General features: G+C 33.1%; 1 protein-coding gene across 1 annotated transcript in view; it reads left to right on the top strand.

The window, feature by feature from the left end:
* Tsc22d2 (TSC22 domain family member 2) overlaps positions 1 to 17694 on the top strand; it is a 44686-nt gene extending 26992 nt beyond the window's left edge. The window contains 2 exon segments of the mRNA XM_033759521.1: positions 14785 to 14836; positions 15984 to 17694. Coding sequence (XP_033615412.1) covers positions 14785 to 14836; positions 15984 to 16244 — 313 coding nt within the window. The 3' untranslated portion in view covers positions 16245 to 17694.
* The last annotated feature ends 224 nt before the right edge of the window (positions 17695 to 17918 follow it).

Raw genomic sequence — 17918 nt, 5'->3', positions numbered from 1 at the left:
GGTTAAAGGAAAATCTTAGCTTGTTTGAATCTGTGATTACATAAATATGATTTACTTTGAAAATAAGTGCAATAGATCATCTTTTACAAAATCATTTTTTGAAACAACAAAAAATGTTTTTAGTTGCTTACTAACATTATTTCTTGTATTAGCAAATAAATTCTGTTCAAATTTAATGCTTATGATTATAAGCAAATGCATGTGTATCCTATATACATATTTTTTTAAAAGAAAAATCTTGGTGCTTGTTAGAATAGTATTGTATTAAGTGTAACCATTAAGGAACTCACCCTTTAATACTTAAAATTTATAAATAACAAACAGAGGTATTTTTAAAAGCTTTCCTAACTACAAATGATTCTTGGTATAATGGGAAAGTGTCACATGTAAAACTCCGTACCCTACTCAGTGCTTCCTGAGAATTTCTCATTTACCCTTAGTAGTGAATAATTCTATTGAGAAACATTTATACCTACTTTTAAAGTATTAAGCAAATTATATTAATACATAAATTTTTTGTTCATATCCTTTTGGTTGTCTAATTTTACTTTCAGATGAGCTTCAAACCTTATAGTCTTTTCCCTGTATTTAAGTGTTTATAATAAAATTCTTGTGTGTCTAAATATTGCTTGAAGTTAAATCCACATATTACTTTGAAACAAGTACAAGTTAAGGGCCGGGATTTACCTCAGTAGTACCGCTGCCTGCTTAGCAAGCGCTGGGTCCTGAGTTCGATCCCCGGTACCAAAAAAAAAAAAAAAATACAAATCAAAATCATAAGAATTTGTTAAATTGACACTGTTTGCAGATCATATCAGTTCTAAACTAGATCTTTAGTGCCATGGTTAAAAATGTATATACAACTTCATAGATCATCAGAATATGGAAATTCTATTTTAAGAGTCTTCTTTGTGATAATACATTTATACCTCCAACTTCTTTAGTAGCAATATATGTGCTCTTTCAAAATTAAGTTTGGAGGGCCAGGGATTTAGCTCAGCGGTTTGGTGGCCTGCCTTGCAAGCGCAAGGACCCGAGTTCAATCCCCAGTACCAAAAAAAAAAAAAACAACCCCCCCCAAAAAAAACAAATTTAAGTTTGGAATAAACTAAGAACAGTCACACCTAATCCAAGTTTTTAACACAAATTGTTATTTTAGTGCTTATATATTTCCTTCAGATTTTGAGTATATGTGTTAATACTGAAATTGTAGTGGATAAGTAGCTTTTCAATAGTTTTTAAACTATGCAATTAAAAACTAAAGTGAATACTGACATGTAATAGATTTTTAATTTTGGACTGATGTTTGACATCTGATGCTGTCATTTTCTGTTTTTCTTCCTGCCTCGCAGATTGTTTCTTCTCAGACCCTCAAGCATTTCCTTCTTTCTGTCCTCTAAATATTATTGGAATCCCCAGGATGCTGTCCAGACTCCCTTATTTTCTTGATTCTATTAAGATGATGTGGATGGCTTTGTATGTCACCTTTATGTAGTAGGAAGCCATTTATATGCTCTAGGCACTTAAACCTGTTACCTCCAGCCTATGGCATTTCTTCTTGCATTCAAATTCCTCTCATTTCTCATCACAAAATACAATATATCCCCATGAAGTCGGGGTTCAGAGTTCTCGGCCTCAGTCAGCAGATTTTTCCTTAGAACTTAGTTAATGATTAGCCAGGCATGGTGGTGCACGCCTGTAAATCCCAGCACTCAGGAGGCTGAGGCAGGAGGATCACTGTGAGTTCGAGACAAGCCTGGGCTACATAATGAGTTCTAGGTCAACTACATAGTGAGACCCTGTCTCAAGAAACCAAAAAAAACAACTTGATTAATGATTGTTTGGAAACCCCTGTAATTTCTCGAAAAACCACAAATATCCTCTGCAGTTTTTTGTTTGTTTGTTGTTTTTTTGGCAGGAGGTTTGCAAGTAGCCAATCTGAGAGCATTAATTCAGTTCTTACTGCTGATTGGCTGATGCCCTGTAACCCATCTCAAACAGTTGCACCACCATTCCCACATGATAACAGGTTGCTTGGAGTGTGTACCTCTGGAGTGTTCTCTCTGTTCTTCCTAAAGCCCTAAATCCCTCTGATGCCATCAAAATGCCCAGCACCTTCTAAGGCTTTATTAATATATTTTATTAAATTATATAACTGTGGGAGACATAACATATTTAGCATTTAAACTATAAAAATAGGCATTTTTCTAACCATACCTAAAATTCACAGTTTTTCCCAATTTGAAGCTGTTCTAGGAACATAACCCCTACAATTTTCAGGGGTCTGCTGTATTGCCAGTGTACCTACTTAGTATTTCTTCAGCTTGTTCATCTCTCTCATCCCCACACAGGGTACTATTCTTTCTTGTATAGAGGTGCAACAACCTTCTCACTATTATTTGAATGTTCTAATGTAGTTAACCATACCTTTTCTTTTCACTTTTCACTTTTATTTTTTGGTATGTGTTTTTTTCTTCTCTACCAAGCTGTTGAATTTTCTCTAGTACACATTATTTTCCTGACCCTAGATATTATTTGCTCCTGAAACATTCTTGCTGTATCTTGGCAGTTGCCATATCTTTAACTTATATACCTCCTGCTTTAAACTGTAAGCCAATAAACTTGGGATAAATTTTAAATACATTAAAATTTCTCTAGGATGTAGCATCACAAAATTTGTTATCTGCAAGTTACATCAGACAGTTAATAGACAGCAGTCATGTAGAAACCAGATCACCTAATTCCTAAGTTAGCATTTCATGATATTTAGGGTTTAGCCAACATACTTTACTAGTACAAAGTATATAGGTAACATATTAAGTGCTTGCCATCTGCTGGACAATTATACTTTATTTCACTGAATCTTTATACTGGTCCTGTTGTTCTTTGGAAAGGGTAAATAGCTTTCCTACATCCTATTTTAAACATGATAGAGTTGGAATTCAAACCTTGGTATAACTAGATCTAAAGCCCTTTTATTTATTATCACCTTTCAGAGCTTATCCTTTGAGCCTAGAATTATAATTCTGAGTTGGACGTGACTTTAATAAGCATTTATTAAAAACCACTTGTATCCCATTTGAATCATGTATACAGTGGGCTTTCGAAATTGTGATGTACCATTTGACCCTGCCAGTGTGATACTACCTTGGAGTCCTGGAGTTTTTCTTTTTTTACTTCATGGCCATATAAACCATCTGAGTTAGTACAAATGGGTTCTAAAGTTCTTTTCCAAAACCAGGTAATGAGATACTACTTAATGACTAAGAGGTCTTGAAGATATTTTGCCCACTTCATAATTTATATTCTAGTGATGATCCAAGGACTTCAGGGTATACTTTTATTTGTGCTTGCTCTGATCCGCCAATATAAAAAGTGCAGAACACTTAGTGCATGCTTAAAGGTACGGCAGTTTGGACTGTCTTCTTTTTTTCTTTTTTGGTTTTTGGAGACAGGGTCTCACTTTGTAGTTGAGACTGACCTGGAACTCGCTATGTATCGTAGGCTAGTCTCAAACTCACAGCAATCCTCCTGTCTCGGCCTCCTGAGTGCTGGGATTATAGGCATGCGCCACCATGCCTGGCTCAGGACTGTCTTCTTTATCTGACCTGACCAGACATAAAATCCTTAGGTCTTTTGTTTCTTTCACTTCCCTTTAGATTCAGTTCTGATTGAATGGCAAGATTTGAGCATTAAAAGGGCTTATAGATAGGTATTTATAAAATACGATTTTAAAATTAAGACTTTCACTAGATTTATAATGATTTATAAATTTTTAATAAGATCTTTGTTAAGATTTTTATCCAAAAGATCATTTAGTTTTTTAAAGTTAGTTCTCTTTTCCTTTTGAAGTCTTCTGTCATCAACAGGATCAGTATATGGAACTACTAAATTTCACTAGTATAATATTTTTATTTAATTTGAGTTGCCTGTGTCATAGAGAAAGTACTACACTTTCTTGTTTAATAAAACCACATATAAGGAACAACAACAAAACTGCCTATTAGCTTTTTGTTTAAGCTGTCTTTATCAAGGAGAAAGAGGTTTCTTGAGGTCAGCCCATTTTTACTGTATTCCAATGATAGCATTCTATTGGTTTCTTAAGTTTAAATAGCTAGTTAACTTCTCATATCACTGTTCTGGCATGCTAAGAACTAATAACATCAGTTTATGCACAAGTTATAAAATGTAATTTATATGCTGAGCATGTAACTCAGTGGGAGATCACATGCCTAGCATGTATAAGATCCTGGATTCATTCCCTGGGGCCATATAAATAAATAATTATAAATGTAATTAGATAATATATTAAATATTATAAGTAGTACTATTTTTCTTTGAATAATATGTTCGATTTTATAGATCAAGTTTTATAATAAATAGACCCTCTGATGACTAGTTCCTACTTTTAAAATTTAATTCAAGAGGGCCGAGGATTTAGCTTAGTGGCTTTACCGCCTTCCTCGCAAACACAAGGTCCCGAGTTCGATCCCCAGTACAAAAAAAAAAAAAAAATTTAATTCAAGAGGTAAGAGTTGATGAAGACAACAAAAAAATAAAATTGTTTATAGCAGAATGAGAGGGTTGAAGACTGTTGACAAGCACAGTCAGTCCCCACCAGCCTCCCCCTCTAACCTTTCAACTGTGAACCCCTTTTGCATCACCCTTGCAGTATGTTTTCATTATGATAGAGCAGCATTTTTCTATACCCACACCTTCAGTAACACTGAAAAATAAATAAAAGACCAGAGGGGGGCTGTATGTTTCCAAAAAAGCAAACCAAAAAAAGGGTAGAAAACATATGTCCTTATAGTATTAAAAATACTCTTTGGCATTTCATCTGTTTAAAAAAGTTGGCAAAAAAGGAAGAGGGCTAAAGTGATTATAGGTGAAACATACCACTTCAGATGACAGTCTTATCTCTGGACTATAAATAAATTTAACAAATTTCAGGTCATGATGTAAGTGAAGAATTTATCATAAAAGATTTTACACTGATGTGTACAAATGTGTAAAATTTTTATTTACTATTAGATAATTATTAGAAATATCAGACATGGATCTAGATTGAAATGAGAAGTTGTTAAAAAATTTTTGTTACTGACACTATCTCTTGAATACACTGTTAGAGTGAAAAAATTATAACTTCAGATAATTAACTTCAGATAATTATCTTGGTGCTATTTTATATTTTTCTTTATTATTCAACACCAGAATCTTTTTTAATTAGGTAATTCTGAAGCAGTGACTAAGATAGTAAGTGATTTAAAAGCAAAGCAACACTTTTATCTGTGTTTTTGTTTGCTTCTAATAATATTGGTTGTTGAAATTTCGTGTGACTTTATGGCCTGAGACAATTTCAATTAAAATACTTTTTTCTTTTTTTTTTTTGGAAATTTCTATGTTGAAGTAAATTAATTCAGTGGCCTTTGAAAAAATTCCCACAGTAAATTAAAAATAGTTTCTTCTAAGCAATGAAACTTTGAGAATCTAAACAGGATCAGTAAATTATATCAATGTTCAATAAACAATAATGCTATATATGTTTAATGGCCTTATTGAAAATTTAAATTTTAAGTCAAACAATTAGTCTTTAACCATAGACTAATTAAGTACCAAAACCCACATATATTTATTATAACAATTAGGATTAATTCCTTTCAGTGAGACAACCACAAAATGAGTTTTGTAATAGTAATCATAATTGGTTTTTATTTATATCTCACTCCTCAGGAGCTTTAACTCTTTTAATTTGTAACTTAAGTTATACTGGGAAAGTAGATCTTGTAAAGTGTCAAAGTCCAAATTGATCCAAATAGTGAAAGAACTAATTGAGGTATGTTTACTATTTAAAGAGTCTCACTTAATTCTTACAACAGTCCTTTAAGATAGGTACAACTGCAACCTTATTTTACAAATGAGGCTGAGGCTGGTTTCGATATATTAACTTGTGAGAGTCACCCCACTAATAAGTGGGTAGTGTTTATATTTGAAAACAGTTGTTGAAAGCACACATTCTTACTTTTTCTTTGAGAACCCAGCTTTTTATTTACGAGTACTGCTGAGAAGCAAGCTCTTTATGACCCAGAATGTCTGGCAGCAGTGTGAAGTAGCATGCAAAAGGGATGTAAACCAACTGGTAGTAAACTGATCAGACACCTTTACTCTTCAGAATGTATGTATATTCACAATAATGTCTTCGTATTTGTCGAAGATACTATTCAGAACTAAGTCAATATAAATTTTTTAACTGTCTCAACTGCAAAACATTGATATATTAAAAGTAAAATAAAGATAAAATTTTTTCCCAATATTTTGTTCATTTCTTTAAGGTGTAATGAATGATTTTCAGTCTAAATGAGAAGCATTTGTCAATTTAGAGACCTCATGACAGCCGGGCATGGTGGCGCACTCCTGTAATCCCAGCATTCGGGAGGCTGAGGCAGGAGGATCCCTGTGAGTTTGAGACCAGCCTGGGCTACATAGTGAGTTCCAGGTCAGTCTCAACTACATAGTGAGACCCTGTCTCAAAAAAAAAAAAACAAACAAACAAAACCTCATGATAGGGCCAGGATGTAGCTCAGTGGCACCACACCCACCTGGCAAGCACAAGGTCCTGAGTTTGATCCCCAGTACCAGAGGAAAAAAAACAAAATCCTCTTAATACTCTTATTCTTCTGGGTTTAACCCTGCATCAAAACAGTCCCTTGAAAATTTTTATTTTTATTACTATCCCTTAACTTTAAGATTAGAAAGGGACCTAAAGTAACAAAGGAGAATTATTTAATAACCTAGGAACAAAATTGGATTTCAGTTATGTAACGTTGATGCCTAGGCTAATATAAGTTTACTTTAACAAGAGTTAGACTTTATACCTTCACAAAATAGATATAAATGAAAATATTAGTTTTTAAAAGATGAAAAATTATTGATGTGCTCTGTACTAGTATTTGGCTTTTGGTATACAAAGAGGCAGCATTGTTTTCCTTTTGGTCAGTCTTCATTGTAGAAATAAAATTGAGAGAATTTTTTCACTCATGGCTGTTAAACCAGGAATGGTGGCACACACCTGTTATCCCAGGATTTTGGGAGCCTGAGACAAGGGGATCACAAGTTTAAGCCCAATGCGGGCAACATAGTAATGTAACAAGATCTGTCTCAAAAATTTAAAAAAAAAAATTTTTTTTTAAGGAGCTGGACATGTGATCCTGTTCTCTAATCCCCAGTAATGGAAGAAAAACAAAACAAAACAATATAGTTGAAAGAAATAGTATATACAATGTTTGAGAAAGAAGAAACAAATGTGAGGCCATTAGATGAAAGGAATAAATAATATTCCTAAGGATAGTTTTTTTCCCAAGGGCATCTTATTCCATAACTCTTGACAGATTGATTTTCTCCAGTATTTTGGCCCCACTTAATTTACTCTGCATTCTCTCACCTCCATGCTAGGCATTAAATCCAGGACCTCATACATCCTAGGCAAATGCTTCACCACTGAGCTTCAGCTCTTTGTACTTTTTTATTTTGAGAGAGGGTCTCATTAAGTTGCATAAGGGAGCCTACAACGGCATACTCCTCTTGTCTTAAGCTCCCAAGTAGCTGGGATTACAGGTATACACCATCATGCCTGCCATCTTCTCACTGTTTAAATAACTACTTCTCCCATAATTTGAGCTATCTGCCACCTCCTGACCAACTCTTAAATCTATACTTTTATACGAGAGACTATTCTGGAATTTTAATACCTATTTTCTGCAATATTTCTATATTTCTCACTGGGTTCCACATTTCAAACATATGGATGAAAATGATATTTCCTTTTAAGGAAAGTAATGCTATTACTAACCTTTTAAAAGACAGTTGATCTCTTCTGTAAATCAGCGATTAATCATAGTTTTTTCCCTGAAAAGCTTTTTCTTCATTTGCTATGTTTTTCTTAAACCAGCTGAAGTTATTTAAAATCTAATGTATTTTTAATATATTAAGAACTTTTGGGGTTGGAGATTTAGCTCAGTGGCGCCGCACCTTGCAAGTAGTACAAAGTCCTGAGTTTGATCCCTGGTAGCAGAAAAAAATTATTTTGTTGGATTTATCTCTCCTTAATGTAAATTTTGTACCTTCAAGGAAAGAAGAGCACCCTTTAAATGTCAGTATTGAAAATACAGATTTTTTTTTTTACTAGAGTAAGATTTACTTCAATCACTAAATTCTGATTTTTTTAAAGTTGATTGATTAACCATCAGCTTCTTTCCTAGCATACAGAAGAAATGGTTTTAGAATATAAACTCCACTACCATCAGATTACACAGTTGCTGCTATGTAAATAGTACAGGGAAATCTCTTTTAAGAAAGCCTATTCTCATTGAAAGCAGTCTACCCCTTTCTCACATTCTTATTTCAGTGTGACTCAGAGAAAGGAAATAATCTTTCTATCATTCCTACCAGTTTATCCTGAATAGATAAGATTGCATGTAACAGTTAAATATTTAACTTGAAATAATAGGTATTAATTAATAGGCTATTAATTAAACCTTTTTAGGTTATTTGGAATATTTTTATTGTAATATTTCACTTCTTTGTCTCCAATTTTTCTAGATAAATTCCTCACTGTGAGTGTTTTAAATAAAATGAATTTCAGTTCAGCTAGCTTTCAAATTAAATTTTTTCATAGAAAAATCTGTCAGCAAAAAGTAATGAACATATATCAGAATTTTATTGACAATCTTAGAATGATTCCCTCAAAATAGTTTAATTTAGAAATATACAGAAAGTAATCTCAATTTTTATCTGTACCTTCTTTGGAATGCATTTATAATGTAATGTTTTTATTGTGTACATTTATATAGCCTATTGTCATATATTTACCACAGATTTTTACTACTTAATAGATTAACTTTGAATAAATAAGCAATGACTGTATTTATCAACATTGGCACCATATTGTTGGTGGTTATAATTGACTATAAATCAAGGATACGAGTTTTATTAATCACAAATATCACTTAAGTTGATTGCAGAATTTTGAGACCGTTCCTAGGGAAAGTAGACTTGGCATATCTTCCCCTTTTGTCTCCTCTTGTTATTTTACCTGTCTGCCATTTTCTCGTGTCTTGAGTTTACATTGTATAAGTACAGTAGTAACTCTTTCATGGCTCATTTTCATTTTGTAATGTGTTTTTCAGTATTCTCCAACATGGACGGATGAAAATATATGGTCAATGTTTTAAAATGTTTTAATTATTACATTAAGACACTTTGCCATTAATCCCCCTCAGAATTCTCTCCCTCACTTTTAATACACATATTCTCATTCTTACCACTCTGAAGCAGTTCTGAAAATCCTCTTTTATGAGTGCCTGTTTACATGTTGTGATAAACATAGTTAATGCTGCTACCAAGTGCCAGCCAACAGAGACCACACTCTTAAGTGAGATAAATCTGACACACACGTTTAAATACCACATTGTTTCTTCGATGTGAAAAAACAAAAGTGGAAATAAGGACCAAAATGTATAATAAATATTGGGAAAATGGAAGAAAATACTCAAATACGAAAGGGACAAGGGACTACGGCCATAACACCCTGAACATGCCCGATCTCATCTGATCTCGGGAAGCTAAACAGGGTCGGGCCTTGTTAGTACTTGGATGGGAAGAAAGGGAACAAGAGGAGGGGAAAGGAAAGAAAAGACAAGAAAAAAAGAGAATAGGAGAAAAAATGGAAAATTTTTTGTAAATGAGGGAAAGAAGGGTTGAAGGGAGGGAGGAAATGGGAAAAAAAGAAGCAAGGAATATCATGTGCAGGTACAAATTCCCTATGATGAATGTACCAATAAATGTTTTGCTTCAAAAAAGGACAAAAGTCAGGCCTATAAACACATTACTATGTACCCTCATCCACCTTATTCATCGGATCTGACACCATGTGATTTCTAGCTATTTGCTAAAGCCAAAATGGTTGTGAAAGGTAAATGTTTTGAATCAGTTCAGGATATTGAGGCAGCCACAACTCCTCACCTAAAGACACAGAAGAGAACTAGAACTGCTTCAGAAAATGGAAAGAACTATGAAATAAGTTCAAAGCAAGGGCAAGTATTTTTTGAGGGGGATTAATGGCAATGTGTCTTATTGTAATACATCTTCTAAAAATTAGCATTCACTGTAATATTTTTTAGTTATACCATGGAATGATTAATGGCAATGTGTCTTATTGTAATACATTTTCTAAAAATTAACATTCACTGTACTATTTTTTAGTTATACCATGGAGTGATTAATGGCAATGTGTCTTATTGTAATACATTTTCTAAAAATTAACATTTACTGTAGTATTTTTTAGTTATACCATGAAATCTTGCTTCTGTTTCTCCCTGCATTTGCCCACCTTCCCATAAAACCACATTCTTAGCTTGTGTATGTCCTTTCTCAATTTAATCATATACATATACAAGCAAATATGTATTATTTTTATATACTGTTCCTATTTCATTATATAAAAAAGGATCTTCAAGTTTTTTATAGATGTATATTTCATTTGAATGGACAGCTATTCCACCATTCATTTAACCAGTTCCCTGTTGGTAGAATCCTTGGTGTTAAAAACAGTAAGGGGAAAAAATGAGAATCAAGACTGGTCATGTAGAGGTACAAGATCCCAACAATGAATTTAACTGTACTGTATCCCTAAAATGTATCAATAAACTCAGTTAAAGCTGAAAAAAAAAACAGTGCTGTAATGAATAATAATTGTTTCCCATATATATGAATATCTATAGAATAAATTCAAATATAGGATTGATGGTGTGAAGAGTAAATAAAGGTGTAATGGTGTATATCTATAATTTCAGCACTCTAGGAGATTGAAGCAGGGAGACCACAAGTTTGAACCCAACCTAGGCAGCTTAGCACTTAGGGAGAAGCTGTCTCCAAAGGAGGGGGGGCAATATAGATAATAGATAGGGGAGGGTAAGGCATCTGTGTTGGAAAAGGTACAAATTAAATCTGTATTTTTATTGTGTTCATGCCTTGTGAACTGTCAATGTGAATTCTCATTTTTCTTTTGGGCTTCTGGTCTTACAACTTCCAGAAATACTTTATATTTTAGGGGAATTATTCAAGATTTTTTTTTTATTTTTCTAAATTTTCAGGAATGTAGTTAACAGATAAGCCTTTCCCACTCTAAAGTATTAATGAAATTATTTTTTTATGTGGGGTTTTAAAAATTCCTTTTGTATAAAACAATATAGTTGACTTTGGACAAAGGGGGGAATCAGGTAGGAAAGGAACTTTGCACCAATTGCAATACATTTTTACGAATACTCAGAAATTTTTTCTATGTGACTGTTTTTTAAATAAAAAATTATATTTTGAAATAATTGTACGTTGTCAAGAAATTACAACCAGCCTGTGCACTCATCTAACTTCCCCAACAAGAAAACATAATTGCATGATGTGTATACTGTCAACCAAGAAATTGACAGTACAACCCACAGCATGTACCCCTTTTTCCTTTTTAAACTTTATTTTTCTTTTCTGGCCAGTAATTTGACCTAAATTAATAATATGAATATAAAATATATAAGGGGTAGGGCTGGGGATTTAGCTCAGTGGTTGGGCTGCCTGCCTCACAAGCTCAAGGACCCGAGTTCAATCCCCGGTACCAAAAAAAAAAAAAAAAAAACCCCAAAACATACATACATACAAACACACACACACATTATGTGTGTATGTATGTATGTATATGTGTGTGTGTATATATAATTGATCAAAGTTTTTGTGAAAGATGCAAATACCAATCATTATGTAGTTATTTAGTTTAGTTTTTAATAGTTTCTTAAAGCTTTAGTCACCCTTGTAAGACTGGTTACTTTAAACCTGCTTTCTCTGAGTAGCAGCTTTTAAATAACTTACATTACTACTAATAAAAATCTTCATAGGGCCTTTTTGTGGGGTTCTTTGGTTATGAAATTTAAGAGTATGTACATTAATAGAATTTATGGTCAGTAATCAATGCATAAAATTTTTAGTTCTTAGCTTAATTTACTGTTAACTTCATCTAATAATATTTTATTAACTAAAGAAGTGTGCATTTCACCAGAGATAATTCTTTTATTTTAGACTCTTCTGAAAGAATTGTTACTTCACTTAAATGAAGTGTTGAGTTGTGTTTTTATTTCCCTCTTCCATAAGAATTGTGAATTTTTAAAAAAATTATACAGTAAAAAATAAAATTATATAGTAAGCCCTCAATTTAAAAACATTCAAGTTGCAAGCTTTCACAGGTGTACTGTATAAGATATGACTCACTTTATTGTATTACAAACATCCAATTTAGAATGTTGCCCCAGAACAAAACTTGTTTGTAAATTGGGGACTTACTGTATTTAACCTTCATATTGCTAAATTGTAGATTTATTGGATTTACTTGTAACCAGCAACTTGGTTATGCTCTAAAAGACAAACAAACCAGGCATGGTGATACACACTGGTAATCTAGGCACTTACTTGGAAGGCTGAGGCAGGAGTATCACCATGAAATTAAGGCTATCCTGCACTACAGTTAAGACTTTGCTCCTTTAAAAAATATATGTATTTCATGGAGAACAGGCGAAGTATTATTACATTTCTTATTTTGGGAAGTAGAGGGACTGAAGATTATAGATGATTAACTGGAAATATTAGAAGTATTTATGCTTAACTGGAAACATTAGAAGGTCTTTGAGTAAAGCATTGTAATTTTTTTATAGTTGTCTACTTATAGATATATATAGTTTTAAGATATCTTTAGCTTTCTAACAAACTAGGAGAATATTTTAGTTCTTGGCAAATAGGAAAATTATACTGACTGTTCAAAGATCACTGAACAAGTACCTTTTCTAAGAAGTTAACTCCCTTATTCTCAGAGCTGAACTTCTGGGAATGTGCTAGATAAGATAAATGGCATGTTATGAACATGGTTTTAATCTTTGGATCCATGTTTATGGTTTCACAACTGACGTTTAGTGCTTAAAGCACTCTTCATCATTTGTACAACTCAGGATTTATTTTAGGTCATAGTACATGCTGTGGTTGCTTTTTTCCACATTCTTACTGTTGTGGAAGAAAAGGTGTGTGTTTTCACATTAGGTCTGGGGTCTCATTAAAATCTTGTTCTTGGCATTGGCCTCAGTTTGCTCATTTGTAAAATGAAAATGTTCCTCCAGCCTGTTGTAAGGTCTCAGTAGCATAGTGTATGTGTGCCATAAAGTAGACAATCATTCATTTATATTTTTTCCTCTACTTTGTTGCTTTGTTAATTAGAATTTATATAGATAGGAGGACAAAAGACAAAGTAGTCAAAATACTTCCACTGGGAAAAGGAAAAGACATTTGGATTGTTCTTAATTTAGACAAGTAGCTATGACATATCTGCCCATGTTGCTGCAAATTTAAAAGTTTTCATTTAAAGACATTTTTTAAAATGTGAAATCAGAGCCAGGGATGTAGCTCAGTGGTTCCGCCACCTGCCTTGCAAGCACAAGGACGCGAGTTCAATCCCCGGTACCAAAAAATTAAAAAATGTGAAATCAAGTTACATTACCCTTCACTGATTTAAACTTTGAAGTGGGTGTTCTTATCTGTCTGGCCTTATGTCTTAGTGAGGTTTCAAGTGATCTCTTGTGATAATAGTAAGATCTGGGAGGAAAAGCTGTGGGAGGGAGCCATTTGGGATGAATTTAAAAAGAATAGCATGAAAAGCCAACCTGCTGCATTCATTGATACTGTGAGTGAGTTTTGCTTTTCCCTGTAATATGGCTGTAATTGGCTTTATTCTAAAACACTAAATTCAAGCTTATTTGGTTATTTTGGAGGAAATTTAGTAACAATCTAAAAGGCACTACTGCATTGATAAAGGATATTTCTACTTATATGATGTTGACTTCTATTAAAACAGTAAGGTATGAGGTTTTCCTTTGCAAAAATAATTAAAAAAAAAAAAAACCTAGTTCTGTTTTTCAGAATTTATAAAAACACCAACAAGAGGATACAGACCTTGCTTTACGTACTCTTACTACTCAGTACTTGGGAGAATACCGAAACTACCAGTTATATATTCAACTTTCTGATAATATACAAATACTAAGGTGATACTTAAATCTAAGATGTACTTACTGAATTGACTACTTGCAGTTAAAACTAGTCTAAGCCAGAAGCCTTATTATATGATTTTTGTCAGCAAGTAATCTACAAAGTATATCAGTCTCCCAAAATACTGAATTCCTTGTTAACAAGCCCTGCCAAAAGCCCTCTGAATTGTTTTTAGAAGCCATTTCAGTAAGATGTTAAAATATGAAATGTGTAAAAGAAAAGTCATCATCTGAGTTTTAATGAACTAACGACTAGGATTTCTACACGAAAGGCAAATCAAATATACAGTTGGTTAATAATGAAGCTTAAGAAATGAGAGGGTACTGCTCATTCAAAATATGTCCTTTTCAGACTACTAGAGGAACACCGGTATAAAATTGGAGTTACGTTTAACGTATCATGCATATGTCTATTTTATACAGATTATAAATGTTAGACCTACAAAAATTTTTAGAAGTCATCCGTTTACTGAGATCTTCATTTTGAAAGCTAGAGCTCTGAGTACTGAAATTGTGAGAATAGACTTAATAAGTTGTTTCAAATTATCATATTTGTTTTTAAGTAGAACAAATGTCTTCTACAATATTTTTAAGAGTTGAAAGGCGGATTCAGTGTTTTTAGAATAACTTAATGAAATATTCTAATTTTTTCCAGTGCATCTGGGGGAGGTGGTGTAGCCATTGACAACAAAATAGAACAAGCAATGGTAAGTAAAAGGTTTTAGTCCTTTCATTTTATAAATTGTTGGTGGTGTGAAGCACTTTGGGTTTTTTGTTTTGTTTTGTTTTGGTACCAAGGATTGAACTCGACTTTGTGCTTGTGAGACAGGCAGCAGCACTACTGAACTACATCCCCAGCCCAAGCCCTTTATTTTTATCAATTCTAGATAGCAGATACTTAATTCCTTTGAACAAAGTTGACCAGATTATATTTTTTGATGATGAGATTTAGTCAGAGATGCCTGTAACATTGAGAATTTTAGTTTAGAAGTATCATTTGAGTGTTTTTCCCATTTGAGAATCTTACATTTCATGCATTGCCATTGGAGCCATATGTGACTAAAGCCGTATGTTCTCAGTAGAGCATCAACATCCTCTGGTCATTGTAGGTGGTTGTCTCACTGACCTCCAGTCATTAGGCTTATTTCTAGTTCTCGTTTCTGCTGGTGCTATCAATTTTTGTATTCTCTTAAAAATATGTTGTTTATATTATATAAAATATTGACAAGGTTATTTAAAGTTTAGATAAGCTACAGATAAGGACTTTCAGTCTCAAACTATGAGAAAAAAGTAAATCAGACTTTAAAGTTGAAGTTACAGGTCATTTTATCTCTAAAATCGAGCCGTGACTAGTTTCATTACCAAACAGCTTTCCATTGGAATATTACAATAGCATTGCTATATTCTCTAGCTATAAAAATCTAAAATATCCTTTTAAGCTTTTATTATTTTCAATTCTAAGTTTAACCTTTTTAGACTGGGATCTTGCTATTTTGCCCAGTCTGGTCTTGAACTCTGGATTCTTCCAACCCCCAATCCACCAGTAGCAAGAATTACAGGCATCAACTACTATGTTAGGAGCTAATTCTAAGTTTATATGTGACCATTTATGGAGGAAATATTTTGAGGGAAATCATTTTAAACTTTGAAAATTCTGGGCTTGCTTCTGTAGGTGAAGCTAGATTTTTTTCCCACCCATTTCCCATAAATCAGAATATGGCAGAAACATTATAAGCAAGAGCAAAAATCTAGTATGAAGCACCGTGTGTTTATAAGGCACAGAGTAGGCTAGAATCAAGTAGCTCCACCTTTCCCTTTCATTCTTTTTGACATTCCTAATTTTGTTTTTCACAGGATCTGGTGAAAAGCCATTTGATGTATGCAGTAAGAGAAGAAGTGGAAGTTCTAAAGGAACAAATAAAAGAATTAGTTGAAAGAAACTCTTTACTTGAACGAGAAAATGCACTGTTAAAATCTCTGTCAAACAATGATCAGTTATCCCAACTCCCAGCCCAACAGGCCAATCCTGGTAGCACTTCTCAACAGCAAGCAGTGATAGCACAGCCTCCGCAGCCAACGCAACCTCCACAGCAGCCGAATGTCTCCTCTGCATAAAGCTTTCTTAAGCCTCATTAAGGAAAAAAAAAAACCCAAAAGCAATCTGTCCTTGTGTGCCACTGGTGTTCTTTTCCTCCACTTTATACGAAAGCAAGTAGCCACGCTTCCGTTGTGTGTTTGGCCTTTTCAGTATTAGACAATCATTCTACAAGAGCTTTTCCTCTAAGATGTCTTGCAGCACTGTTGACATCCAGTTCTATGTCAGCAGTACACAAGGAGAATAATAGATGGGGTTTATTAAAGCAAGCAAAGTCTGCATTTTACCTGATGTGCATGAGTGGGGTCTGTAAGCATTTTGGTGGCTCTCCCATGTTTCCTATTACTTTAACCTTGAGCCTCCTTCCTGTCGTATTATAAATAACAGTTCATCTAAAGAGCCACTTTTTTTTTTTCAATATCAGTAACATTTGCCTACATAAGTTTTCATTTATTTGTGTTTTATTTATTACAGGGCTGCTATTTTCATAATGTACATGAACAATGTCACAGAACTTTTTTAATTTTTTGAATAATTATAAGTATCCATAAAGGAATTAAAAGACAGGATTGCATTTAATTGATAAAAAATGTTTAGGCAATAATTGAACAAAAGAATCCTGGCATATTTCTAACACTAATGGCAATTTACCTTTGGTATTTATTTTCAGTAGTAAAGACCCAGCTTGAATGTAAATTTTGTATAGTGTAAGTATGAAGAACATAGTGCAGCTGTACAGGTAGTCACCAGTTATTGTGATATAATAAATAATTGGGCTATTTTGATGAAGAAAACTTTGTTCATTTGTTTCTACTTTCTAATAGAGAAATTGCCACAATTCCTGTGCTTTTCAACATTTCGTATGACTTTTTTTTTTTTCCGAGTGGGAATAAAAAGCTGTGAAATTGTTCAACCTACTTTGTAACCAAAGAAGCAAAGCTGTGTAATGGAGTTTTGGGAGTTTTTTTGTTTTGTTTTGTTTTTTTGTTTTTTTGTTTTTTTTTTTAATAATGCACATTCTTTATATATTTTTATTTAGTGTTTTTCTTGGTCACAATTTTCTTTGCTGTCTAGCATGATCTGCATGACCTATAATCTTTGAACCACTTTCGTACCTCATGTTTTTATCCAGCACTCTTATTGTAATATGTACTAGTCTGTGAAAAATGTCAAATAAAAAAGAACGAACAGGTAGTATGGTGGAGCTGAGCTAGTGTACAAGACACTAGTTGTACAAAAACAAAAATGAAGTGAGCCATCTTTTGTTCATTTAAAATGGTGTTTTGAATTTCATATGCAGAAAACGTTTTGTTACATTGCAGATTTTAATGTATTTAATAAATGCAACATGCAGATTTAAGTGCAGTGTATACTGAGTATTTAAATTAAAATGTACATTTCATAAATACAGTTTCAAGAGAAAGCATCATTTTGTGTATACTAACACAATAAGTGTATGTCAGAAATTGATGTATAAATATATTTTAACACATTTTCTGAAATTAAACTGCAGTTTTGTTGAAATATTTGGCTCTATATGTGTTCAAAATCTGACTAGATTTGTATTTTCACAGTTCAAATATTCCTTAAATGAAAAACCTATGTTATTAATGACAGTGGTAGTTCTTAAATTTTTAAAGTGAAATAACTTAAAGAATGCAAGAATGGTGAGCAATATTTATACTCAATATTCA

Source organism: Fukomys damarensis, unplaced genomic scaffold (assembly GCF_012274545.1).
Source record: "Fukomys damarensis isolate Sample0158 unplaced genomic scaffold, DMR_v1.0_HiC HiC_scaffold_37, whole genome shotgun sequence".
NCBI lineage: Eukaryota > Metazoa > Chordata > Mammalia > Rodentia > Bathyergidae > Fukomys > Fukomys damarensis.
The sequence above is the reverse complement of the archived record's forward strand: the minus strand, read 5'-3'. Positions and strand labels throughout refer to the sequence as shown.